Source organism: Juglans microcarpa x Juglans regia, chromosome 2S (genome assembly GCF_004785595.1).
Source record: "Juglans microcarpa x Juglans regia isolate MS1-56 chromosome 2S, Jm3101_v1.0, whole genome shotgun sequence".
Classification (NCBI taxonomy): domain Eukaryota; kingdom Viridiplantae; phylum Streptophyta; class Magnoliopsida; order Fagales; family Juglandaceae; genus Juglans; species Juglans microcarpa x Juglans regia.
In genome coordinates, this window is record NC_054597.1 from 17,962,280 (window position 1) to 17,986,689 (window position 24,410).

General features: G+C 37.0%; 1 protein-coding gene across 1 annotated transcript; it reads left to right on the forward strand.

Annotated features, from left to right (window-relative positions):
* Positions 1–9,275: 9,275 nt before the first annotated feature.
* On the forward strand, positions 9,276–13,518 carry LOC121251831 (multiprotein-bridging factor 1b-like). Its single transcript, XM_041151207.1, has 4 exons — positions 9,276–9,464; positions 11,608–11,691; positions 13,044–13,126; positions 13,212–13,518. The coding sequence occupies exons 1-4, from the start codon at positions 9,323–9,325 to the stop codon at positions 13,329–13,331; spliced, it is 429 nt and encodes a 142-aa protein (XP_041007141.1). The 5' UTR covers positions 9,276–9,322; the 3' UTR covers positions 13,332–13,518.
* The last annotated feature ends 10,892 nt before the right edge of the window (positions 13,519–24,410 follow it).

The following is a 24,410-nucleotide window of genomic DNA, read 5'->3' on the forward strand; positions in this document are numbered from 1 at the left end:
CTAGGGGTAGGTTATGTTTGAATTTGTTCTTCATGAGTAGACTGTTCTGAAAATGATTGTTGCTCAGAGTAATCAATTTAATTTTCTCTTAGCATAATCATACGTCCTCCATATTAAAGAGTTTTAGTCTGCTCTTGTGTTTCCTCATATTGTAACTTACAAGGATAAGCACTTCCATTAGGTTCAACATTCTTAAGGAATTTAGCATTTATGCTCTCAACAATTTTAAGACTATTTGAAGGACAATAAAACCTGAATCCTTTGGAGTTTATCAGATAACCAACGAAAAAATCACTTATCATTCTTAAGTCAAATTTCTTTCTGTGAGGATTATAAATCCTCACTTCAATAGGACAACCTCATATATGTAAATGAATCAAACTTGATTTTTGTCCAATCCATAACTCAAAAGGTGCCTTAGAGACAGCTTTGGACTGAACTCTGTTCAAGATATACACAATGGTTTTCAAGGCTTCACTCCACAAGAATAGTGGCAGTTTAGAATTACCAGTCATGCTATTTACTATGTCCATAAGCGTACGATTCCTCCTTTCAGCTACACCATTTTGTTGTGGTGTGCCAGATATTGTGTATTGAGCAATAATGCCCTCTTTTTCGAGGAATTTCACAAATGGACCCATCATTTGTCTCTTTTTTGTGTACCTACTACCATAATACTTTCCTCCCCTATCAGATCTTACGATCTTAATTTTCTTTTCATTTTGTTTCTCTACTTCAACTTTATAGGTTTTGAAAGTACCAATGCCTCAGCCTTTTCATTTATAAAGTATAGATACATATACCTTGTATGGTCATCAATAAATGAGATAAAATATCTATGACCATTTAGGCAGGGAGTAGGAAATGTCCACATATATCAGTGTGTATGATTTCCAAAATACTTGAACTCCTTGTGGCCTCTTTAGTGGTCTTGTTGGTCTGTTTTCCTTTTATGTAATCAAGTCCTAAAGTCAGTAAAATCAAAAGTTTGTGAGGCTCCATCATTTACTAACCTTTTAATTCTCTCTATAGAAATATGTCACAATCTCCTATGCCACAAAATGGATGGGTTCTCATTTCTGATGCTCCGCTTAATACCAACATCAATATGCAAGGATAAATAATTATTCTCAAAATTGGGATCTAACTCAAATTTAAATAAACCATCAACTTTTATTCTACCACCAATGTAAACATTACTCATAAAAATGCTGAAAGTATTAACAAATCTAAACTCAAATTCAATCTCAATTAACTTTGTAAGTGAAACCAGATTTCTAAAAAAATTAGGAATAAAAAATACATTTTCAAGGTCTAAAACAAAGTCAGTCTTTAAAAACAATCTAAAGACCCCTACAACTTCCACTTGTGAACGCATCTTGTTTCTTGAATAAACATATTGTTCACTTGGTTTCGGCTTCCTTGTTTTGAGAAATCCTTGTATGGTATTAACAATATGGATTGTAGAACCAGAATCAATCCACTATGTGTTTTGAGGAGCTTCTACAAAAAATGATTCATGCCACACTAGAGATAGGAGATTACCTTTCTTTTCGAGCCACCTCTTATACTTTTGGGCAATCCTTCTTCATATGCATTTTCTTTTTTTGTAGAAGAAACAAGAATCCTAATTGTCAATTTTCTTGAATTACACCTTGTGCATATGCACACATGGTCAATAATTTATTAATTGACCATTCATCCTTATGTGTGTTGTAAGAGATTTTGAAAGGACCATACTCAGAAGAGAGAGAATTTAGAATGAAATGTACCAAGAATGATTCAGAGATCTCCATCTTTAGGGACTTAAGTTGAGCTATCATGTCCCTCATTTGCATAATGTGCTAAGGCACACATTTAGTACTATCAAAAGTTTTACTTGATAGTTTCTTCATTAAGGTGCTAGCTAAAACATTGTTGGAATGAATGAATTGTTCTTCAACAACCTTCAGGAATGCTTTAACCTTACCAGTTTCAGGGATAGAACCCCTAATGCTCTTGTTGATATGAGATTTCATGAACAACAAACAATGACGACTAGATCGCTCCCACTGTTCATGTTTAGACATATGTGTTGGCATACTTGATTTCATGAGGGCGGGTGGTTCATTCACACAGAGCGCCATATCAAGCTCTAAGCACCCCAATTTCAAAAGAATATTTTTTTTTTCCAGTCAAAGAAATTGTCACCATTTAGTATCGGAATACGAATAATATCATTAAAAGGTGAAGTGGGAAAAGTTAAAGTTGCAATAACCAAGAAACACTTTAATGCTATGAATTTGATTTTATTTAAATCAACCAATGTCAATTTAACCAATAGTAAATTTTAATCAACTATAAATAGAGGTTGCATCACACATAAATTTACAAAATATCTAAATAATAAGACTAGAATAATTCCTTGCTAATGAATAAATACAAATACCTTTGGGCCTAGGAAAATCGACCACCTAAACTATCTATTTTATTCTAATTAAACCACAAAATAATAACCCCCTTTGGGGCCGGGTCACTAAAATAATGATTTAATTACAACACAGATGCCAATATATCTATATGAAACTTTATATGATTAGTATTATAAATTAGGATGCTTCTGCTACTTCCAAAATACTCCGTTAATCAACCTTGTATGATTATTTTTTAATAGATAAGAATGCTTTGGCTACTCCTAAAATATTTCAAATAATCACAACTTCTAGCATCTTATCATAGAAAAAATAATATATTGATCCACCAAAATTAATGGAAAGAACAAACAATCCAAAAATAAGCCCAGGAATAAAATCTTTTTTTTTTAAAAAAAAAAATTTATTTAAATATTAATATTTTATTCCTGTAGGTTGGGCTGGTCAAAACCGTTTTGGGTGGATCAATCGTGCCTACTTGAGCACATAGCCCAGCCCGAAAGGCTGGCCTAATAAGGGCGTCTATTTAATGGGTAAAAGAGTCATATGTGTTTAAAAGACCAAAAGGCCTAATAAGGCCAAGAATCCAAAATAAGGCCTAATAAGGCTAATGCTGGCTCGCTAACGTGTTGTCCCATCCTCTAGGAAACACGTGACCCAAGGCCTTCAACTAATTCACATGCCTCAGACTTCAACATGTAACAAATGAGCTAGTAATAAGCCGCATGAGGCCCAACCAATTAATATTCCCACGTGGGTTAAAGGCTTGCGTTGCCAAGCCCAGCCATATCACATGATATGAGCGCGTGAATCTCACGCGCCCTGGCCAAAGGTCATCCCCTACCTCTGGCCTGGTCTGGAACTGGTTTTGGGTCAGGTCTGCGGGTCTCAAAACGGATTTTTGGACATAACTTAAGCTTTGGAGCTCCAAATTCAATGATTATTGAGGCGTTTTGTTCGTAATAAAAATATATATCACAATTTAATGCGTATATGAAGTGGGTATCAACAGCAAGTGACATATTTTGAAAAAATATTCAACCTTTAAACCTTATGAAAAAAACATCAAACCCTAGACTTTTAAATCATAAATCATGCAATAAAATCATGTAAGCATGTACTATATAGTCTTAGAAGCATGTATTTATGAACAAGTTTGAATACAAAATCAAGAATCATAAAGAATCCATGAAAATCGAACATGTAAGGATGCAGGTTATAAAATAAAAATCAAACCAAAATGTCTATGATTTTTCAGAGATCCAGAGACAATGTAAATCACAAGAAAGGCTATAAAACTTCTCATATCAAACCAAATGTGATCTCACAAAGAAAACATAATGATATTGAATTTTCATGCTCAAACGAAAAATACAAATGTCTCAAAAATCTGAATCAATTGGCATGAACCTGTCTCTGATTCCACATGAAAGAATAAAATACTGAATATGGAATAGCTAGCAGTGGAAATGAAATAGCGCATACTTCCTACCATAGTGATTCAAGCAATGTTTTGAATACCGTACTGGTGATCGTTTCGGTCAAGTTATTAAAACGAGATATTTTGGTATCGGTACCATTTTGGAATAGTTTATATATGAATAAATTATATACAAATATATAAAAATTATAAATAGTCTAGTCTGAATTGGGGATAAAAAAATGAGCTTGCAATTTGAAGAAATGAAAAAAAAAAAGAAGAAAAAAGTAAAGGTCGAAATATCTGCCGGCACGAGCTGAAATATAGGCCAATACGAGCTGAAATATCGGTCGATATGGGCCGAAACGGCTGAAATTCTAACTAGTACGAACTATATCCTTCTCTGTACCGGCCACCACAGAAACGAAATATTTCGGCCGTACCGGCCGGTACGATACGAAATTCAAAACCTTAGATTCAAGAATAAACAAGAGCCTAAAAAATATGTTAAATATGAGTAGAAAAAGAATCTTCTGGCCTATACCTTTTGATTGCCGTACTGACGGTGTACAGAGGCCCTTTATTTATAGGCTAGGGTAGGGACCCTCTAACAGAGTTAGACTTGAACTATTCCTCTCATCAAGGAATATGAGTTATCCATTACTAGTTGTTTGCTAGAAATAAAACTATCAACACCCAAGTTTAATTGAATTAAACCTTTTAACAAATTGTGGCATGCGAGTCACTCTTAATACACCCGAGGGTCTTTACTTTGCTCCCACATGCCACATGAATGACTCTCTCTCTCTCCTCTCTCTCTCCCTCTCCCTCCCTCCACCTTTATCATAATATCACCCCTCCCCCCCCCACCCTACCCTTCCCTTATCACCAATCCATTACCAACAAGGAAAACAACCCCCACCCACCAACAAGCCTTTGACAGCTACATCGAAAGCAATGAAACTAACCCCTACCCACCAACAAAATCTAATAATATGGAGCAGCTTTATGGAGCAAAAACAATGAAGAATGGAGACAGCAAAAAACTATAAAAAAAATATAAAGGAGCTTGAATATGAGAGAAAACTTGTGTATTTGTTTGGTCATTTGTTCTTGTCGATGGCACAAGTGGTGGCGGAGGTAGTGTGACTTCAAAAAATCTCAGTTGATCACGAGTGAAGGTGGGCGGAGGGGTGAACGTCGGGGAGGGGGAAAAATCTGAAATTGTGTTCATTAGACTAATTTGGAGGTAAAACGTGCCTTTTCAAAAAAAAAAATTTCACATCATCGAGTGTGTGATGTATGAGACTTGAGGGGCAAATGAGTAGAACTACTCTATAAGATTTTAAGTAGAACAAGAATTACTAGTACATATACATTTGCTTGGAATATAAAGACTTACCCTCCAGACTTTAGCATAGATGCTAGTAGTTTCAAGACACTATAAGAATGGGCGATGTTAATAGAACGTGGACTATAATTTTGAATTTTATTTGGTTCGAAATTTTCCGTTCAGGTGTTGTACCCATTATACTATACATATTCATTTTGTTTTGCTCCAAATTCCAGCCCATTATGGCTTATTTTGACAATTTCGGCCGGAATTTGTATTGTGACGCTCTCAACCTTTAGGATTTGACTGAGCTTGAAACGTCGAGACATGCAACACAATGTTATATATCTCTATTCATGACAATTAAAGATGCAGTGTACCTAACATGCATATAACAATATGCAACATTCACAATGGATAATTTTTTTCTTTGAGCAATACAATGTACCAGAAGCACTATATCTCAAAAATATAAACATACTTCACAAATTCACATGATAAATTATTGAGCAGCTCATGCAGCTCGGCAATGACGTTTAGGATTATGTCCAAAAGGTAGATAATCGAAGTTATCAATTCCATGTTGTTTTGCTGTGGGCTCCTCAACCTCATCCAGTCCTCTGAGCACAAGTTCTTGATATCCTGACACATCGTTTATCATTCTAAGAGAATGGTAGTTAGGACTACCAAAAATCTCAGCAAGTAAGCTATTAAACTACCAACATACATGTATGATAGTAATGTCATGAATGCATTGTGACATGAACGTGAACATGCATGACGTCACTTGACAAATAACCTAACATATGCTAGACTTGGAGAAATAACGCGACTGCACATGGACGTAACATGACTTGACTGAACTGAATATGACATTACTTGGCTTGAACGTGACATGAACTTGAAAACTTGTTATCATATATACATGGTTGATTAAACGTGAAATTGCGGATGCTATACAAGTTCCCCTGAGTCGTGTATACTTGCCAGTACTGCATCACATCACAAGCATCTGCACTAGTTGTGAGTGCGTACTGATAATTGAACTAATTTAAAACTAATAAACATGTAGTTGGCACCCCTGGCGTTAGGTGTCTGACTTCACTCCTGTAACCAGTTACTTAGGTCCTATTTGAAGCCTGTTAATGGTACTTTGTCAACCCAGGGAATTCGACACCAATTTAAATGCTTTAGCATGGACAATGGAGTTTCGCTAGGATGGAAACTCTCCATCCTAGCACTTGAGGGTCATGGTAAAAATAAAAAACTTTAAATGACTAGAAAAATATTTCATGACATACTCTATGCATGTGACATGGTAGGACATGCAACAAAATGAGCGCGTAACAAATGACATGGCATATCATGGCATTTAACAGATAAACATGATATTGTAATAAATTACGTGACATGGCATAATGTAGCATTTCATAATAATCATAAGTGACAAGAATATAACTGTAATAGTCTTACCACAGTACATATATAAATGAGTAGTGCTACATGTATTTACAATTTACTTACAAGACTTTTTTTGTTAGTTTTTTTTTTAATTTAAATTTTGAGTTTCAAATTTCATAATTTTCAATATATCAATAACTGACATGTGGTAAAGTAAGTTTTTTATAAGTTTTTCTTAAGTATATTTAGCATTTTCCTACATAAATACATCAAGAGTAAGTTAGGGGCTACCTTACAGTGAATGAGCGTAACGTGAAACGTACCATGAAAAAACGTGAACTAAAATGAGATATTTCTAAGGGTTAGAATATCTCATTAAACACTTAGAAACATAAAAGTTTACTGACTTATAGCTAACTGAGAATTTACCCTCTTATTTGTGAGAAATTACAATTTTACCCCTAAAATGAGGATTTTGCATACTAACTTCAAATCTTACCAAAATTTACATTTCTCATTTAAATTTCATCTTAAAACCAAATATCCAATCAGAAAATTTTAAAACAATATATAACTAGGTGAACCACACCTTGGCCAATTCATATTCTAGGCAAAAACTTGATTTTTGTTGAAATTTGACTAACTTTCAAACTAACACGCTTAAATTGATTTTTGAAACATTCAAAACTCACATTATAGGTTCTAAAATCATGCTAAAATATCAACATACACATTTCATAAAAATCTCCAACTCACTACATCAACAAAAATGCAAAAACACCAAGTTTAGGTCAAACAGGACTAACTCATGATGTTCTTGGTCTAATGCTTTCCAAAAACTCAAGGACTCCAAAAATCCATAATCACACTCTTAACATGTTCATCATTCAATCGTAAGTAATGGAATGCTTGATTAAACAATTAAAATCACAAAATAACACTTAACACAATCGGTTTGCACAAAAATATCAAAACCGTGTATAACATGCTTTTGACTTGAAACAAAAATCAGTAGATCCTTGATGTTCATGAAATAAAACTTCAATAAATATAACCACATACCTCTTATTCAAGTTTTAACTTGCTCCTTGCATTAAGTCTAGCATCACATGGCAAAAATTGCATCAAAACATAATACCAACCCGAGAGTCTCTAGATTGAGTCCTAAATAAACTTTTGCATGCATAAAATCATTCTATCAAAAATCTAATCCAATATTCTCCAAAATAAAACTCCTAACACATATCAAATCTTTAAGAACAACATATAAGAAGATCAAAACCATTAGATTAAGTTTCTATAACCAAAGATCTTAACTTCACCAAAACAAAAATTATTTTGAGTTTTCCAGTTTCTAATATTTTGAAATCATGCAAAACTATTTTACTACTCAGCTATTTTTTTTCCTTTTGCTCTTTGAATCTAGATTAAAAATTTCAAAATATGATTTTCTTGCAAAATCTAAAAGAAAATAAATTCAATCAACCAACGTAATCATGTCAATTAATTAAAAATAAATTCAATTTTATAAAAATTCAATTTTTATTGTTAATTAAATTATATGATTACGTTTGTTGATTGAATTTATTTTCTTCTACATTATGCAAGAAGGTCATGTTCTAAGATTTTTAATCTAGATTCAAAGAGTAAAAGGAAAAAAAAATAACTGAGTACTAAAGCAGCAGTAAAAAAAGTAATCATTTTCCTATAAAAAAAAACTCTTGATTTTTCTTTATAAGATGTCCAGAATAATAGAAAGCATCAAATTTTTTAACTAGCTGAAAGTAGAATATAAATAGAGGAGTAACGCTAGATACAATCATGGTTTATACAAGTACCACACACTCTTTTTAAAAAAGAGTAGAGTTCATTATTACAAAATTAACTTTTTTAAGTAGGTCCCATATTAACTCATTTTTTTTTTAAATTAAGTTCACGAAACTTGCGTACTCTATGACTACAAATATAATTTTTCTTTTAAAAATTATAACCATATCCTTAAAAGTTTAAAAGTTGTAATTGTAAAGTTGTATGAGTATTTTTGCCCATCAATAATTTTTTTAAAATTCGAAGTATGTTCCGCTTTATCTGTAAAAGTATGTTATTTTTTTTTTCAAACGTACTTTTTAGTTTATTTGAGATTAAAAAGTACTTTAATACATAACACCAAAGCAACTTTTTTTCTTTTCTCTTTTTTTTTTTAAATTTTTTTATTAAAGAACTTTAATGCGATTTAAACACCGTTTTAGACTTCTAATGCAATCCCAAATATAAGGATACAAGGAATGCTGTGAAATATATTTACATGAATAATTAAAATCTTTACATCACATATCATTCATATGATATAATTTGATTTGAAAAATAAATTTTTAAATTTAAATATATAAATCAAATTATGTTATGTGGATAATGTGTGGTGTAAATGTTTGAAATAGAATTATTTTTTTTTTTTTAAAAAAAGTCAAATGATATTCTTTTATATATCAAAAAGCACTTTTTAAATTTGACATGTTTGAATGTTATCAAAAAGTAAATAAATATTTAATTGTAGAACTTATTATTTAAAATATAAATTCTAAATTCTAAAATTATAAGTTATATTTTTACTGCAATCTTAAACATGATTTAATAATTGAATTATCGTTTTAAAAATAATAATAATTGAATTATAGAAGTACGAAAAAATCCTATAAAAGCAACGGCACGAATAAAGCAGTAGTGCACACAGAAAAGGCAGGCAGATACACAAAAGAAATGGCAGGAATCGGACCGATCTCGCAGGACTGGGAACCGGTGGTGATCCGCAAGAAGGCTCCCAACGCTGCCGCCAAGAAGGATGAGAAAGCCGTCAACGCCGCTCGCAGAGCCGGCGCCGAGATCGAAACCGTGAAAAAATGTCCGTATTTCCCTTCATTATCAATCCCCTCGCCTCCCAAATCTCTATGTAGGAGAAAAATTCATGTATCAGTTAAATTTACTTTTTTTATTCCCTAAAGAGGAACCTTTTCTTTCCTGCGATAGTTAGGGTTTGATAGATTTCAATTGCAACTTCTGGCAAGTTTTGGTTAATTGTGCTTGTTAGTCAAAGTTCTCAATAATTTTTTTTTAATTTCATATTTGGTTTATTTAGTGATAGAAATGCTACTATTTTCCTAATTTGTACCACTCATTTTGTTCTCTTGCTCGAAAATAAAATAACGTTCGAAAACACGAAAAAAAATGACTAAAACTATAGATTTTCTCTACCTTTGATCTTTATGTTGTTAATTTTTTTTAATAAGCCACCTGACACCACATTGTAGTTCCACTTGAAGGGAGTAAAGTGGGTGTTATAAATTAGGGAACATAGTAACGTTACTTATTTAATAATTATAGCGTTAAGATGATTAAATGTTGCGTTTTTTGATACAAAATATAATTTGGTTGTTGTGGGATTCATTGGTATAACTATGGCCCTTTCACCTCTGTGGTGAGGAGTTCTTTGTTTTGACTGGGACTGGCATGGTGGCATCTGTGTGTGTGTTTGTGCTAGCTTGCTTGCGTCTTGATAATGTTGCTTTTCCTTTGAATTAAAATAATTCCACATAAGTGTTGAACGTTTCATGGTCTTATCATAATACTAGTTGTGTGGTATGACTATGCCTGCAACCCGGCCTCATACAACCGGGTTTGTGCACTGCCTTGCCTTGCCTTGCCCTGCCCGACCCGAGTGATCTAGTTTATGGTGTCAAACCAATCTGATCGGACCCAAACAAAAAAAAAAGCGGGTCGAACCCTTACGACTCAGGAAAAAAAAAATATTCTGCTTTTTGTACATGATCTGAATCTCAGATCTACGATCATTCTCAAATTCAAGAACATAGATTTCAACTGCGCATCAATGCATGTCACAGATTCATCCTTGACAGCAACTCTCTGTGCTAGCTGTTTCTGGTGGATGCTAGCTGGGAACTGAATCTAAACACACGGACCTCTGCCCATCCTTGCAGTGAACGAAGACGAAGAGCTTCAACTTGGTCGGCGAAATGGCTTTTGATATTGAGAAAATTCATATATTCTCCAAAACTCGCTGCTTCTCCTTCTTCTGCGGTTGTTCATCATGAAACAGTCACTCTGTTTCTGTAGCAACACTCTGTTTCTGCAACACATGAAAGTCATATTGCCCCTCAAAGCCCAGACGCTACTCTCACCTGGTTCTGCTCAAAAACCTCCAAACAAACTCCCTTTCCACCACAATGTGACCCTAACAGTCTCACTCACCGTAGGTTCGCCCCCACGGAGCGTTACCATGGTCCTCAACAAGGGGAGTGAACTCTCTTGGCTTCACTACAAAAAAAAAACCCAAACTTCCACTCCATATTCAACCCACTTCTATCTTCTTCCTCCTCTCCAATCCCATGCTCCTCGCTCGCCTGCAAAACCCATACCAAGACCCTACTCTTACAGTCCTACCTGTGTCCTGCAACCCGAATAAGCTCTGCCACGCGATAGTCTCCTACGCAGATGCCTTGTCCAATGAAGGCAACCTCGCGTACGAATTGATCAGCGAATTGGAGATGGGAGGCAGCGTTCTCATCTGGATTTGGGCGGCTAGGTTTTGAGAACTAAAGATAGGTATACTTTTATAGTCAGACGGGTTGACACCCAAAATACAGACCCGCTACTAGTCGGGTTGGAGATCCGAAAAGATAAAACCTGATAAAAGTTGGGTCGGGTCAAGTTATTTTAATCGGGCTCAACGGGTTATCGGATTATATGCACAGCCCTAGGTATGACTTGTTGTGTCTTCTATCAGTAGGTTTATTAGAATGTTAGTTGATGCATACAATTAGATTATTGCTTGTTGAAGTTATTGTGTGTTGTTTGTTTGGCTCATCTTCCTTTATTCTATCTAGAAGAGGCACTCAATTAGTGTCGTTTATTATATGATGACGGATGGGGGAATTGGTGCCGTAGTTCTCTTTGTCTTGTGTTTTGATTTCATTGTTGATGGATTTTTAGACGTTCCATTCTAATAGCTACTTCAATATATTTTTCAGCCACTGCTGGGACAAATAAAGCTGCCTCTAGCAGCACTTCTCTAAACACGAGGAAGCTGGATGAGGAAACTGAAAACCTTGCTCGTAAGTATAATTTTTTACCTATTTACAGTCATCCTTACGAGTCTCTTCACACTTTATAATTCATGCGATTACAAAATGAATCTGCCTTGAATGACCTTCGCTATGGACATTGGATTCTAATTTGCTGATATTATCGGCATTAAATCTTAGTTTTCTTCTCTAAAATATTATATCCTTCAAGTTGTGAGTTTATAAGAATCATTTCCTGGGAAATCTATGTGGTGTGAGTTTTGCTTTTTAAAAATTTTCCTAGTCTGCTGAAATTTCCTATTTATGATGCATGTATGGTTAGTGAATGCATCCAATTAAAGTAGGTGATTATATCCTAATGTGTTTTGGACTTATTTAATTACATAATTTCCTTGTGTACATACTGGGCACATTTTTTATTTTTTTCCAAAAATGGTACTGTTCATTTTTTTTTTTTTTTCCTTGTAGGAAACCTTGAATTACCTTAGACTCAATAGGTCTTGGTTGTGGTCAGCATCTTGTTCTTGCCATTAGAATTCATTTCAAACACTTTCACATATTGCCTTTCCTCCCTAGCACCTTGTGTATCCATTTTTTTCCTTATCTTTCTTCTATCCTTGTGATTTAAATTGTTTTATGGACTGAAGATTATTGTAAGTATTGCACATAATTTTTCTAAGCATTAAAGCTAAGGTTCCTCCACATCACAGGAGAAGAGTTTTTCTAAAACTTGTTCATTTAATCAATAGGATTAAATTATATTGACAACTAGCGATATTAATTTTTATAAGGCTTGAAACCAATGGGTTATGAGTCCTACCCAAAAGAAATATCTACTAGAGTCATGATAAAAAGGAAAAGAAGACAAATATATTGGGTTGCCTTGGAGCAAATTTTTGATTATTTTCTCATAAAACTCTATCAACTGCCTTGAACTCTTGACACATTTTTTTTTTTCTTCCAAATGCAATTTATTTATTGTATTGAATCTGCAAAGGACTGTTTGTTTCTCTCTAGGATTATATTTCCAACATATTTAAAAAAAAAAGGATTATATTTCCAACATGAGCTATTTTTCCAAAAAAATGGTGATTGGCTCAGAATTAAAAACTGATGTTTCGCACTTAGAATCATTGACATACCAAAATTTGGTTTGGCACGTTGTCTGGTAGATATTGGAAACTCTGCTTTACATAAACAAACTCAAATTTTGGTTGAAGTGAAACAGAGCATGATGGTGAAGAAACTAAGAGAATTTGGGAGCAATATGTTTAGAATATGATCTCAGAAAATCTGGTTCCCAGTTTCAATGTTTTTAATTATGTGGCTTATCATGTATATCATTTTAGGATTTTTATGCATATATCCGTCAATGATTGCAGATGAACGTGTACCAACTGAGCTAAAGAAAGCTATTATGCAAGCTCGAATGGAAAAGAAGCTTACACAGTCTCAGCTTGCTCAAGTATCTCTCTCTCTCTCTCTACACACACACACACACACACTCCCATATTTTGATCTGTTTAGTGACGGCAATCTCCTTTTTGTAGATGATTAATGAGAAGCCTCAAGTCATACAGGAGTATGAATCTGGCAAGGCTATACCTAATCAACAGATCATTACCAAGCTGGAGAGGACTCTCGGAGCTAAATTGCGTGGAAAGAAGTAAAAGGAAGCCTTGGAATAAAAATAAGGAAACTTGTTGGCCTTTATGTTTAGCCGATGCTGCATCGTGCTGTGCAGTTAGGTAAATCGTAGCCAAAGAATGGTTGCCCCGGAACTACTGTGTCTCTATGTAAGATAACTCTTGAATGTTTACTCGTTTGGTTCAACATACCTGATCCGAAATTACTAAATATCTGCGTGTTCCCTGCCTATATACGTACTCAGATGGCTTCTGCCATCCAAATGTGTTCTCCACTTTTTTTTTGTCATATTTTTTTTTTCTTATGACTGAATACATTGAGGATAGAGGGGCCAGTTAGATCTATAAATGAAATTTCAGTTCATCCTCATGTAGTATTGATGTAGGATAGAAGTGAGAACAAGAGATAGAAGAGTAATAAGAAATAGAGAAGAAAAGGAACCAGAAGAGGAAGAAAGCAAGAGAGGGGTTGGAACGAGGCGGCTGTGGTGCTAACTCTTTTCTCTTAATTCAAAAATTACTTTCCAATGTTCCTTACAAGTCTTTAAGTAGTAGGGCAATACAAACCCTAAATGAAATAAATAACACATTCATAAAATAACAAAATAGAAGATGTTTTTAAATAGTAGAGTAATACAAACCCTAAATAAAATAGACAAGACATTAATAAAATAAATCAAAAATTAATAGGAGATGTCCTCATCAACTCTCCCAGGATGGGAAAGCTTGACTCTGTCAAGTTGATGAGTCACACTAAGGCTGCAATCAATCACCCAACCATAAGCTAAGTGGTTGAGCACGCTTCTTCTGACGGCCATAAACACGTGTAAGTGGAGTCCTGAGGCTGGTGTCCCTACCCATTTCTCTAGAACAGGTGGCTGGTGACCCAGGCAAAGGAAGATCCTGTTGGCTTCGATAAAGCTCCAATAAATTTGGATCAAGCTGCTGGAGTGTCTCTCTGGGAATCCATGTACAGTCAGAATCTGGTCGATTGACCCAACAAACAAGGAAACGCTGAACCTCTCTATCATTGGTCAACACAATCTGTTCATCTAGAATAGTATCAATTTTATCTTTGTGTGCTGTGATAGATGGTAGTGGATTAGGAGTGACAAAAGGTGTTCAGGGTCAGGGTTCACAAATGGAGGCAGAAAAGGATCACTAGAGGGATTGAAATGACCTTTGTAAGCAACTAAGTCCTCAACATTGAAAGTAGAGTGGTAACCAAAATGTGATGGAAGATCAATAATATATGCATTTGGACCAACACGCTTTAAAATTTTAAAAGGACCAGCACTACGTGCCTGCAATTTGGAAGCGGATCTAGGTGGACGCCGTTCTGGTCTAATTCGGATCATAACATAATCCCCAACCTTAAATTCAACATGTCGTTTATGCAAATCAGCTCGAAGTTTATATGATGCATTACTAGCCTCAAGTTGTTTATTGATCTCAATATGCATGTCATGAAGATGTTGAACAAATGCCTCAGCTGACACAGACACATTAGCATGAGGAGACATGGGAATAAGGTCTAAAGGCTTCCTAGGTTTGTAGCCATGAACAACTTCAAAGGGACTCATACCTATAGACCGATTCATAGAACTATTATATGCAATCTGAGCTGTAGGGAGGATCAAATCCCAATTCCTAAGATTTTCCTGGACCAGACATCTTAATAAGTTGCTGAGATTGCGGTTAACAACTTCAGTTTGACCATCTATCTGGGGGTGGTAAGCAGTGGAGAATTTCAATTTAGTGCCAACCATATGCCATAGGGTTCTCCAAAAATGACTTGTGAAACGAACATCCCTATCTGAAACAATAGTCTTAGGAAGACCATACAACTTGACAATCTCATTAAAGTACAACCTAGCGACCTTAGACGCATCTGAAGTTTTGCTACAAGGGATAAAGTGAGCCATTTTCGAGAAACGGTCCACTACAACAAAAATAGAATCATACTTCTTCAGAGTGCGTGGAAGTCCCAATACAAAATCCATACTAACATCTTGCCAAGGACAACTAGGGACAGGAAGGGGTGTGTAGAGACCAGTATTCTGTCGCTTTTGTTTGGCTAATTGACAAGTGTTACAGGTGCTAACTATCTTAGCCACATCTCTCTTCAAGCTGGGCCAATAGAATTGATGTTCAATCTCTTCTATGGTCTTATCACGTTTAAAATGTCCAACCAAGCCTCCGGCATGAACTTCCCAAACTATAAAGTCCCTAACTGAAGTCCGAGGGATGCACAACTTATTGGTTTTAAAAAGATAACTAGCCTCAAAACGGAAACCATCAGTGGTATCAGTCTGCCCACTTTGCAAAGCGAGAAAAGTATCCTTAAAATCAGGATAAGACTCATACTCTTCCTTAAGTCTTTCAAAACCAATGACCTTGACATTCATGATAGACAAAAGGGAGATGTGGCGGCTCAAGGCATCAGCTGCTTGGTTCTCGACACCCTTCCTATGCTTTAAAGCAAAAGAATAAGCCTGCAAATATTCAACCCAATGGCCATGCCTAGAATTCAATCTTTTCTGGGAATTAAGGTAGCAGAGGGCCTCATGGTCTGAATAAAGAACAAACTCCTGAGGTAACAAATAATGGCGCCAATAGCGCAAAGCTTGCACAACCGCGTACAATTCCTTATCATAGGTAGAGTACCGTTGTTTGGCATCATTTAACTTCTCACTGAAATAATCAACATGGTGGCGTTCCTGGCTAAGAACTCCACCTATTCCTACCCCTGAGGCATCACACTCGACCTCAAAAACTTTGGAGAAGTTAGGAAGTCTCATGACAGGAGCTTCCGTCTTTCGCTTCTTGACTAACTCAAGAGCCTTAGCTACTTCCAATGTCCACTGAAATTCTCCCCTCTTCATGCACTCCGTGATAGGAGCCATGATTGTGCTAAACCCCTTAGTAAAACGACGATAAAAGGTAGCCAGACCATGAAAACTCCTGATGTCATGTATAGTCTTGGGCTCAGGCCAACTAACAATGGCCTGAATCTTTGTGGGGTCAGCAGATACTCCAGTAGAAGACACAATGAATCCTAGGAAGACAACTCGATCGGTGAAGAAAGAACATTTCTTCACATTAGCATACATATTTGTTTCATGAAGGGTGGAACAAACCTGTGTGAGATGATCTAGATGTTGTTCTTTAGTCTTACTGTAAACGCGAATGTCATCAAAGTAGACGACGAGGAACTTGCCCATGAAAGGCCGAAGGGCTTGTGTCATCACTCTCATAAAAGTATTTGGGGCATTGGTTAGTCCAAAAGCTATGACCAACAACTCATAAAGGCCATCCTTCGTCTTGAAGGCAGTTTTTCTCTCATCACCTTGGTGAATCCTAATTTGGTGATACCCACTCTTTAAATCAATCTTAGAAAATATTGTGGCACCAACCATCATATCCAACATATCATCAAGCCTAGGGATGGGAAATCGATATTTCACTGTGATCCTATTAATGGCATGACTATCAATACACATCCTCCAAGAACCATCTTTCTTAGGAGTCAAAAAAGTAGGAACTGCATAAAGACTTAAACTCTCACGGTTAAAGCCTTTGTGAAGAAGTTCACCCACTTGCCTTTGGAGTTCAGCATGCTCAATAGGATTCATCCTATAATGAGGCAAGTTTGGAAGGGACACTCTTGGGACAAGATCTATGGCATGTTGAATATCTCGTAGAGGGGGTAAGTGGTCAGGAAGATCTTCAAGGAAGACATCCTGAAACTCCTGAAAAAATGACTGGGCCTCATCAGGGGCCACTATTGGAGACTCCAATGGAAGCTCCATAATAACCACAACAAACACAACATAAGTACCCACGAGTGCACGCTCAAACTCCGTAGAGTTAATGATATTTAGCCCTTTCGTTCCACAATTTTCTTTGTTTGCTGTGAGCCAACAGGTTTTGGGGGTAAAGGGTTAAGATGAATCTTCTTTCCATTAAACAAAAACGAACATGAATTGGATCGACCATGGATGGTCACATCTAAGTCGAATAACCAAGGCCTGCCAAGAATGACATGATCGACATCCATAGGAATGACGTCACACCATATACGATCCTTATATTCTAGGAACTGGATAGGCACTAGACAACGTTCTTTCACAGCTATGGAAGAAGTATCAACCCAAGAGACACTATACGGCTGAGGGTGAGGCACTGGTTGCAACCCAAGACGGGACACAGTAGCCACAGAAACTGCATTAATGCAACTCCCACTATCCACAATGATTTTACAACCCTTATCATTGATTTTGATATAAGTATGAAAGATGGCATGACGACGCCAATCATCAGCACCTTTGGGTTGAGTAAGGGCACAACGTACAACACTTAATCGGGGTGTGTCGGGAGCAAGGGGTACAGAACCTAGATCCACAGGAAGGGTTCGGATACAACCTAAGAAGGTATCCTCATCATCACCTAAATCATCAAACTCCTCAAGCTTAGGCTCATAGACTTGATCTTCTAACGGTTCATCAGCTATACCCTCATGTTCCTCAATGACTAGGGTTCGACTAGGACAATTGGAAGAAATGTGGCCAAAACCCTTACATTTGAAGCACTGCAAGCGGGAGGAAGTCCTGGGAATTTTAGGGCCTTTACCCTTATTTTCCCATGCGGGGGGAACATTAGATGGTGGAGGCCCTAAGAGAGACTTAGGGGAAAGAGTGGGCGCTGGGGTGATGGGAGGGCGGTTGTCACCACGCCTTCCATATGGAGTCCTCATAACTGACTCATAGTCTCGGACTAAAGAGTAAGCGTGGTCAAGTGTAGCGACACCCGAATGACAAGCTCGCGCCTAAGATCATCTTTTAGGCCTTGTCTAAACCTACTCAAAGTCATGGCCTCATCCTCAACAATATGACATCGCATTCAGAATTCATCAAATTGAGTGACATACTCAGTCACTGGCCGATTGCCCTGTGTAAGGGCATTCCATTGGTCCAGCAAATTACCCATGTAAGATTGGGGCAAGTACTTCTCTTGAAGACGACGTTTCATTTCTTCCCAACTCCCAATAGGAGGCGCATGACGCCCCTCAAGGAGATCCTCTACACTTTTCTAAAAGAGTTGGGCAGTGCCAGTTAATTTCAGACTAGCAAATTGAACTCTTCGATCCTCAGGGACTCTATACCAGGTAAAGAAATGATCCATATCCCTAATCCATTGAGTAAAAACTCGAGGATCTAGACAACCATCAAAAGTAAGGGCCTCTAGCTTAATATTTCTGAATAAGCGCTCTTCATGGCGAGTAGGAGACTGAGTACCTTGACAGTAATGGTCTCGTTCTCGCTCGCGATCATAATCCCTACCCCCACGATCATGTCTAACATGTTGTCGATCACCTCGTCGACGACAATAATGTCTATTATGGGGCACTTCAGAGCTGTCAGACGAATGAGGGGGTTCCTCAAAATTGTTCAACCTAGCAGCTAGGTCCCTGTTCTCCTCACGAATAGCAGCCATCTCAGTTTGGACAGCTGCTAATTGAGTTTGTACATGTTGTTGGTCACTGGCTAGTTGAGCTAATTGTCGAGTGAGGGCATCAAATTGGGACGGATCCATGGTAAAGGTACTGGAACTAGAGGTGACAAGACGACCACTACGCAATTGCATGCAACACAACACTAGCTAAATGAGGTGCAACGAAGAGATCAATGAACAATAAGTGCAAGCAATGAAAAATATCAACTTGAGCAATTTTTTTTTTTGGGATTACATAAATCCAAATACGGCAAACAACTAATGCTGATATTTAAAATGACAAAGCAAAGACCAAATACCAATCAAGAAAATCCAATCACATAGGATTTTTTTTTTTTTTGACTATTAAAATGAGATAATGGGAATACAAAATCTAAGGATTGGATAAATTGGGTCGCAGCAAAAGTGGAGTAAAATTAATCACAGAGGCTAAATTAGCAAAAAAAAAAAAAAAAATCCAATCAAGTGGGTCTGGGTAACAGCAGCACATAGAAAAACAATTGATACAATTTTAAAAAATAAACTGATAGTATAAAACCAAATAGAAATAGGGAAAAGGACTCCCTTTGATCGTTGAGAAGACATGCTTCTGATGGTGCACCCGCAGTTACAATTCCTTCTCTCTCCTTTTTTTTTTTTTTGACTGGCTTCGTTTTGCTGCACTTGTTGTTCTGGCTATTTCTGCATTGGGAGAAAAATAAACTCGCACGCGAGAGGAGAGACCGAAAGAGGGAGAGAAGTTTGCTGGAGGGAGAAGAAATCTCCGACGTTGTCTGTCTCTGATTTGGTAGTTTCGGTGAGGTCTGTCTCGAAGGGGAGCTGAGCTGTTGTCTGTTTCTGCACTGGGGTAACGATGGAAAGGAAGTCGGAGGGAGGGGCGGCAGTGTGCTCAGGGTCAGGAGAGGCAGCGACGGCGGCAACTCAAAGAGAACGAGAGGGAGAATCGGAGAGAACCGATTCACTAAAGGGGAATGTGAATGTGACGGTTTGCTTTATCGGGATGGTCTGCTCAGGAAGGTGTGGTGGTTTCTGGAGATTTTTGGCAGTCTCACTTGGTGGTTTTCAGCAAGGTCTGAGTGAAGGTGAATGGGTTTTTTTTTGGCTTGGATCGAAGGGAACTTAGGTGGATGGGTTTGGAAATTAATCTATTGTTTGAGAAAACAATATAACCTGCTCTTGATACCAATATGATGTAGGATAGAAGTGAGAACAAGAGATAGAAGCAGAGTAATAAGAAATAGAGAAGAAAAGGAACCAGAAGAGAAGAAAGGAAGAGGAAGAAAGTAAGAGAGGGGTTGGAAGGAGGCGGCTGTGGCGCTAACTCTTTTCTCTTAATTCAAAAACTACTTTCCAATGTTCCTTACAAGTCTTTAAGTAGTAGGGCAATACAAACCCTAAATGAAATAAATAACACATTCATAAAATAACAAAATAGAAGATGTCTTTAAATAGTAGGGTAATACAAACCCTAAATAAAATAGACAAGACATTACTAAAATAAATAAAACATTAATAGGAGATGTACTCATCAAGTATCCTGCTGGATTGTCTTGGGCTCTCCATGAATGCCATCGAGATTACATGGTTTTGTAAAACTTAGGGAAGATTACCCTTCGGTTAAGGTTCTTGAGGTTTTGCACTTGTTGAAAATTGGTAGCTCTAGTTTAAAGCTTAGTAGCAATGGTTATTGTGAGAACCTGATTTTAGACCAATCACGTAGAGAAGCAAAGAGGGAACAAACTTAGAAAATTCATATCTTTCTTTAGAAATCTTTTTAGATAAAAAGAACAATTCTGCTACAAGTACGCGTCTTTGGGTACCCGTTGCGGAATCGTCTGACGTGGCCATGCCACGTCAGCTTTATATTATTATTTTAAAAAAAAAGAGGCGGAAGATCGATTTCAAAAACCAATTTTTGCACTCTCAGAAAGTAAAGTGAGTATGTTTTCATCGTCTCACCTTGCCTTCATCGTCTTCGTGCTGTCTTCCTTGGCCATCTGAGCAATGGGCATCAAGTGAGTGACGGCGTGGATATGCTCTGTTTTACTGCCCACTCCCCCACTGACTATGCCGACAAAAGCACCTGCACACCAAATGTCAACAGCCCAAATGCTGCACAGACCTCACCGATAAGCACCAACCCATGTCCCACTCCTTCTCCCTCATTCAAATTCTTCCTCACAACCCACGTCCGCATGCATGCACAGCAAGCTTCACGCAGCAACGATCACGACAAATTCGCCATCGACCCCCACAGATCCACGACGCCACTCTTGCATGCACGCATCAACAACCGTTGCCACCCTAGCATCTACCGTAGAGAAGCCCCGAGAACAGCCGGTGCCACGTTGCCACCAAACCGAGAACCACCGTAGAGAAGCCCCGTCGCACTGCCCAGCCGTTATTCCTCTACTTTGGCTCCCGAAAACAGAGCACTGCTCCCTCCACGTGAGCCACTGCCTCACCACCCCGAAAACAGACCACGTCGCTGCTCCTCCCTTAGACGACCACTAAAAGCCACTGTCCAGCCAAAGCGTCGGCAGCACCAGCACCTCTGTTTTTCTCACTCAAACTAGAGATTTTTACCCACCGAACCACCGCACCTCGCCAGCCGCTCCAAGATGTCGCCACCTGCACGAAAAGGGCCGCCGGACAGACCCAAGCCACCCCAGCCCGTCGCAACCCCTTACGGTGAGTCCCTCTCTCGACTTACTCTCTTCTTCTCTCACCCAAGATTTTGTCTTGTCTCCGTGCTACTTTCGAGTTTGATTTTAGAAGTTTGATTTTAGAAACAATACTCGATTTCAAAAATGCAGCGTTTAACTAAGGGTGCAAATATACCGTTTAAATAATGCTTACTTGGAACCTGGGTACGCGGTGTATCTCCAATTCTGAGTGCAAGTAACTTTTTTCTACGAAGAAAGATGGATTAGTCACGTACTTTTAGATCCCTGGTCTTGAAAAAAAATGTGGTACCACGTGTCACCCACGTTTGAACTTCAAGAATGCCACTTGGCAGTGACACTTTGAGTAGGATCGACACCATTGACCACCTTGTATACATCACCTTAGGTCAATGACAGATGACACCTACTTAGACCTATCCTAGCTTGCCGAATCATCAAAATCTTGCCATATCAAGAGGTTCCACCATCTGTATAGTGCAGACCATGCCCATGTCAGCCAGACCTGGCCACTTTTCAGGCTCCAATTAGCCAAATGTCAAGCCCCCAAGTCAAGAGACACTTATCTTACAGTAATGACTCTTTGACTAAGGGAAGCCAATCACCATCCATGGCCGTACACCAAACGCCCCATCCATCTGCAGCCCCCCTTGTTTTGTTATTAATTTTTTTTTCTCTTACACACTTGCTTATGACCCTACGCATGTACCATTGGATGGAGCTCAAACTAAACATAGTAAGGATGGATTTAGATGTTAAATTGAATTAAATTAAGTTGAGTTAAGATGATAAAATATTATTAAAATATTATTTTTTAATATTATTATTATTTTAAGATTTAAAAAAATTTGAATTGTTTATTATATTTTGTATTAGAATTTGAAAAAATTATAATGATAAGTTGAGTTGAGTTTAACTTTCAAACGAAGCCTAAAAACTCATGCAAACCACACAAAACTCCACATTTCTCACCCTAAACTGATCGGTATTCCGGTATAGACTATTCCTATCTCTCTCAATACCTTCTCTTTCTCTCTTTTCTCTCAAGCTCATCTCCATTTTCCCTCACAAGGGGCTGGCTGACACATACACCTATTCACAACCGACAAGTTTCATTCACACATAGGCATCATCATTTTGAGCCACCGTCATCTTGAGTAGTAGGTGGGAGCCGAACCTTGGTGATGTTTTCAAATGTATGATTCTCTTAAACTTGATCTGAACTTTTGTTTGTTGGATTTTAGTATGTGTATGGTGAAAATGGTGTTTGCCTAAAGGGAAATATGTCAGTTTGAACTCTACGGTTCCCATTTTATGATAGAGGGTTTGAGATGCAAATATTTTCTCAAGGGCGAGTCTCTTGAGGTTTTGTATTGGGTGCTTCCTAAATCTTGCTATTTAAGAAGGGAGAACTATGAAACTTGTTTTGGTTGAGGAGAAAATCCAAGTGTGTATGATGTCTCGGTTTCTTACTTTCTAAACGGTTTACCTATATATATAAAAAATGTCTAGGTTTCTTAGCATGTTGCTTGATGGCGGATCCTGAGAGCAAGTGCATTGTAATGATTAAATGTGTGAATGGAAGTGTCTTTGTGTTTGGGTATGTTTTGATCAAAGGATAAATACAGACTTGCGAAATCAAAGTACATCCTGGTTGGTTGATGGCATCGGCTTCCATCCATATGTATGAATGGGTGTTTATGCTTTGACTTATTTGGAAATGATGAGCATGATGTGAGATGATGATGATGATCTCGGGTTCAATATGTAGATATACACAAGTTTTTTTTTTTTTTTTTTTTTTTTTTTTTTTTTTTCATAAAAAAAAGTTGATTTGTAAGGAAACCGAATCTTGTTAAACCTTCTTTGGCATTCTGGAGTATGATGAAAATGGGTTTATGCTAAAAAGGAGGTCTTTTTAAGTTAGTAGGAACCAAGAAAGGGGCTCGGTTTTTAATTTATGAAGCCTTGAAAATGTTGTTTTCTTGTGAACTCAAGACTCTTGAAGAAAAATGCTAAGATGGAAACTCTTTATTGTTTGTAAAATGGATGAAATTTGAGTTGGATCATAATAAAGTTGGATGAAAATGGTGTTTTGAGTAGTATTGAGCTTGGTTTACCTTGTAAAATAAGGTAAAATTTTATGATTGGGTGAATGAAAGAAACCCACCTTGGTAATTTCGGTATGATGCCCTATCAGGTCCTTAATGATGCTTTCCATGATTTAAAAAGGTGTTTAATTAGGATTAAGTTTCAATATTTAGTGAAATACTTGGATCGGATAGCCCTTGTGGCTCTCGGGTTGCCCTATTTGGGATCCGTGATGTTATTTTGCTACAAGAAATGAATGTTAGATTCCTTTAGAGAAATAATATTTACAATCGTGAAATGTGCAAGCGCTATATAATTCATTTGAAAAAAGTTGATAAATATGGAATTCATATGAAAAAAATATTTTTTAATAGTAGATCTTACTTTTTTTCAAAATAATTATGTAACACTTTTGCGTTCATAACTATATATAACATCACTCTATTAGACAGATTTTGCAAGGAAAATGCTTCTCAAGGTGGAGGTTTCAAGATTAGGAAAAAATAGTCCAGTGATGGAGTGTCTTGGCCCATTGGAAAACTTAGAGGTTTACAGAGTGTTGGATGGAAATAGGTCCTAAGGTGGGTTCCTCTGAATTCTAGGACTTAAACTTTGTTTGGATTCGAAATTGAATTTAATTCATCTCATTTCATCATTACAATTTTTTTAAATTTTTACACAAAATATAATAAATAATTCAACTTTTTTAAATTTCAAAACAATAATAATATTAAAAATAATATTCTAATAATATTTTATTCAACTCATCTAAAATCATCCTAACTCATCTCTAAATCCAAACGAGGCCTAAAAT